Source organism: Laccaria bicolor, genomic scaffold (genome assembly GCF_000143565.1).
Source record: "Laccaria bicolor S238N-H82 LACBIscaffold_13 genomic scaffold, whole genome shotgun sequence".
In the NCBI taxonomy this organism is placed as follows: domain Eukaryota; kingdom Fungi; phylum Basidiomycota; class Agaricomycetes; order Agaricales; family Hydnangiaceae; genus Laccaria; species Laccaria bicolor.
The window spans coordinates 844,503-848,451 of NW_001889884.1; the positions used below are offsets into that span (position 1 = coordinate 844,503).

The window sequence follows — 3,949 nt, forward strand, 5'->3', positions numbered from 1 at the left end:
TTGCGGCACTTGATAATATTTATGGGCACCACATAAATCTGTCAATAAGTTTTGGTGCACGTAGTTAAAGTTTCCATGCAACCAAATATAATTTTGTGCACACATATCAACTTTTCCTTGCACAATCAACATTTGCACGCACTGAACTTAATCCTGCGCAAGTATACTAATGATTCCACACAGTGACATTACTTTTGCGCAACACTACAAATAGTTTTGCACACAACGTACATTTTTGCGCGCTGACACATGAAGTCTGGGAATACTTACCCAAACGGACCGCCATAGACATTCGGTGGGCACCTCACTCCACAACACCAAATTGAGTGGGGCACTTGTTTAAATGTAATTTGGGCATTCAAAATAGTATAATAGGTCATTTTAAAATTTTTTGATTCGGCGAGGCACATGCTGTTGTTTGGCGGCGCATCTACAAACAACTTTAATACAGGCATTTACTACAATTTGGGGGGCGCATATTTTTTGTGCAGAATAAACACCATAGGGGGGTGCTATAAAATGTTGTCTTCCTGCTGAGGTCTTTCTTCCACAAACTGCACCGAACACAGTCGCATCTGACTTGACATATGCGACCTCTGCTCAATTTACACAACTTTTACATTCTTCCTCACAAATCCTTGTATCTGCAACTTATCTTCGCTATCAACAGCTTCATCCATGTCTTCTGTTGTCAACACCAACATGCTCACTGTCTATGACGAGGTATGTGCTTATCTCTCCCAGTTTTTGTATTGCTGCTCAATGATTTTATCTCAAATGAAGGATATTGCCACAGTCACCTCTAACATCCACGCGCCAAACCAATCAACGGTTTGGCGCAATTGGAACGGGAAGACCTTCCATCTCACTCACTGACTTCCTGCACCAAGGCTTCGAAGTGGTCCACAAGGCTGACATCGACGTGGAGGTGCTTCGGGAGAAGCTCAATACCACCATCTTGTCACACACCTCTTCACTTCCTAAGGTCTCGACCGCGTCAAGGGATGGTGTTTGCTCCAGTGACGAAGCCTTCGACGAGAATCAGCCTCCCGCTCTGTCCTTTAGGGACGCATTCAATAGTGACTCCTCTTCTGACATCGTCCCCCCATCAGCGTCCCACGTCAACTGACAGCCCTTCAGTGCCCTCTTTGACGAGTGGATTGCCAATTGTCAGCTCTTACAGGAAAGCAGCCACACAAACTCTCCGCCTTCCTCATCAGCTCGCCTCGCCATCCTCTCAAGAAGGCTTTAGAAGGTCCATCTAGGTCCATCAAGATGATGTGTTTTTCCTTGCAGGCAGATGAAAAGATCCGTAACTCGCGATCGGTAAGCCAGTTGTGATGCATCCAAGCCTGTTGCAATTGACTCTTCGAAAGTCAATCAATAGCATTCAATCAAACATGTTTGAGAATAGGTTACATCTAGACAAGGGCCCCACAGGCCGCTCAACCACCAGTTGAATGGTGAAAGAGACGTTCAAATATCTAGAAATCAAGTCAGGGTATGTTGAGACCCTAGACCCCACAGACGTTCCACCCCAAAACACCTTTACCAGATTCTAGTCTCAAGGAGCAAATCACTGCTCCCCTCCAGGCCAATGCAAGCCTTCAAGAAACCCTCAAGTGCATTGCACTGCCTGTTGAGACTGTTAATGACCTCAGTGCCTGTGAAGGTAAAGTGGATTCAGGAAATTTCTTCAACGTGGAGGGAAGATGGAAAGCTTACCAGGCTTGACGAGAGGAGCCTTCAACATGTAAGAGAGGAGGGAGAGGACAGAGTAGAGAGGCGCAAAGTCCTTCTGCTTGGCGGCATTGCGAGTGACTTTGTGGTACTGAACTCGGGTGAGGAGTTCAGTGAGGATGGTCAAATCCAGAATGAGGGGCGTGGCGAGGAGGGAGTCCTGACAAAAGGAAAAGGGATATTAGATCCAAGAGAAAACGGGTAAAACATAAATACAGACCTCACACTCATTAAAGATGTTGATAGTCGAACGACCACCACAGAAGATCTCAGAGTAATACTTGTCGATGGCGCGCTTGGAATCCCCAACAGCAGGAACATATTTAATCACGACAATGTGGTCGGGATGCTCACCCTTGCCAATAGGGACGCCTTTGGGTCTGACCTCAGGGGCCTTATACAAAAGGCAATTAACATCGACCATATCGTCGACAACGCTGCTCTTGCTGATCTCCTTGCTCCTGAACTGCCGCTCAGCAGACAAGTTGTGGCCATCATTGTTGCCAAGATGGTTGTAGGAAGCAATGGAAAGAGGCTTGATTCCAGCGTTGACGAGGAATTCAGCAAGAACGGACTTGAGCTTGGTCTGACCAGACTTGAGATCATCACCACCAATGAAGGAGTGATGATGCTCAGCAAGCTCAATAGCTCCCGGAACAAAGGTGTTCTGGGGAGCACCGTTGATGAAGGGCTCGCCTTCCAAGATGGCTGCAACGGCGAAGAGAGTGGAGGGGGACACCTCTGAGTGAGACATCTTGATGGAAGCGAGGAGGTTGTCCGCAGTGTCGTTGACACCAGGGACGATGTCACTGTAACATTCTGTGTTGGCAGTCCAGAAGACGACAACTTGATCGAGCTCATTGTCCTTCTTGAACTTCCTGATATCCGCATGAATATGCTCAAGGTGTGCGGCCTTGTCAGTACCCCGAATCATGTTGTCAGCGCGAGCCTCCTGGTTCGCGGCAATGAAGTCGGGGTAGTAGATGGAAGGGAGGGGTTTGCCGAGCAATGCTATATAGGGTGCGACTTGGCGCTGTAGGTCATAGTCAAGAACCTGCGCACGTTCCATGGCCTTGTCCATGGGAACTCCAGAGATGTCCCAACCTCCAAGAACGAGGTCATTGGGATGGACCATGGGAAGAACGTCAGAGACAGGGACATGGACCTCCTTGCCCGAACCGGGCTCAGTGCCAATGCGAACGGTGGAAGCGCGGAAGAGCGAACCAATGTAGTTTGGCTGCTGAACGCCTGCTTTGGTGTGCCAGATGATATTGTGGTGGTTGGCAATGATGGTCGCACAGAGGGTGGTGCCGTTGTTGCCACCAATACTGATCATCATCAGTCTAGGGAAACATCGCATCATAAGTTAAACCTTAGTCAAAAAAAAGAAAAGCTGATGCTTACCCAGTCTTTCCCGGAGTCCGCTTGGTTTGGAATTCATATTCCTCGACGGTCGGGGTGACGTTGAACTGACCATTCATGACATCAACCTCAGCACCTCAATTGAAGAACTTGGCAGTGATGTGCTCGGCAGTGTAGAGGGTGTTCTCTGAACGAACGGTAATGGCCATGTTGTTGTGTCGTTCTCGTCGTCCCGTGGGCGGGCGTTGTTGACACGTCATTGTGTCATCGTTGTCGTCGTGTCATCCATGTCACATGTCGTGGGCATCGTTGACACATTGTTGTTGTTGTTGTTGTGTCGTCTGCATTGCGTGTCATGGTTGTTGTTGATGTGTTGTCGTTGTCATTGTCATGTAGTCCACATTGTGTGTCGTTGACACGTCACCATATTGTGTCGTCCTCATTGCTGTTGTCGCCATTTGTAGATGCTGGTGGGTGTGGTGGGCTGTCAGCACATGCTGTTGTCTGTGTGTGGGTCAGATGAGGTAGGTTGGGATGGGGGTGCTCACCAATGAATGACGACAAACAATGAATACATCAGTATTTGTCCTGATGTATTCATCATTCACTGTTTGGTTGCCACATCGACGTTGGCGACGTGGCACCTGGAACCCAAGTCAGAGGAGGGAAAGGGTGGGGATGGGCATTGGGCACTTACTTTGATTATACGACGTCGCCGTGCATCGTCGTCGTCAGATGACACTGGATTGTCATCATCACTGGGGAAACACGATGGATGTTGTTGAACAAAAGAGACGTGGACTGTTGATGATGACCAAATCAAACATCGGTGTTTGCCGATGACCAT

The 3,949-nt window shown here is 48.4% G+C and overlaps 2 protein-coding genes across 2 annotated transcripts; both read right to left on the bottom strand.

Annotated features, from left to right (window-relative positions):
• Window positions 1–1,548: 1,548 nt before the first annotated feature.
• Window positions 1,549–3,221, bottom strand: LACBIDRAFT_250381 (uncharacterized protein; the record flags this gene model as incomplete). The annotated part of the gene is made up of 4 exons (XM_001881658.1): window positions 1,549–1,664; window positions 1,726–1,900; window positions 1,961–3,083; window positions 3,145–3,221. 4 exons carry the CDS (start codon window positions 3,219–3,221, stop codon window positions 1,549–1,551), a joined length of 1,491 nt encoding a protein of 496 aa, XP_001881693.1.
• Window positions 3,222–3,522: 301 nt separating this feature from the next.
• Window positions 3,523–3,949, bottom strand: LACBIDRAFT_298233 (uncharacterized protein; the record flags this gene model as incomplete). The annotated part of the gene is made up of 3 exons (XM_001881659.1): window positions 3,523–3,606; window positions 3,651–3,746; window positions 3,800–3,949. The coding sequence occupies 3 exons, from the start codon at window positions 3,947–3,949 to the stop codon at window positions 3,523–3,525; spliced, it is 330 nt and encodes a 109-aa protein (XP_001881694.1).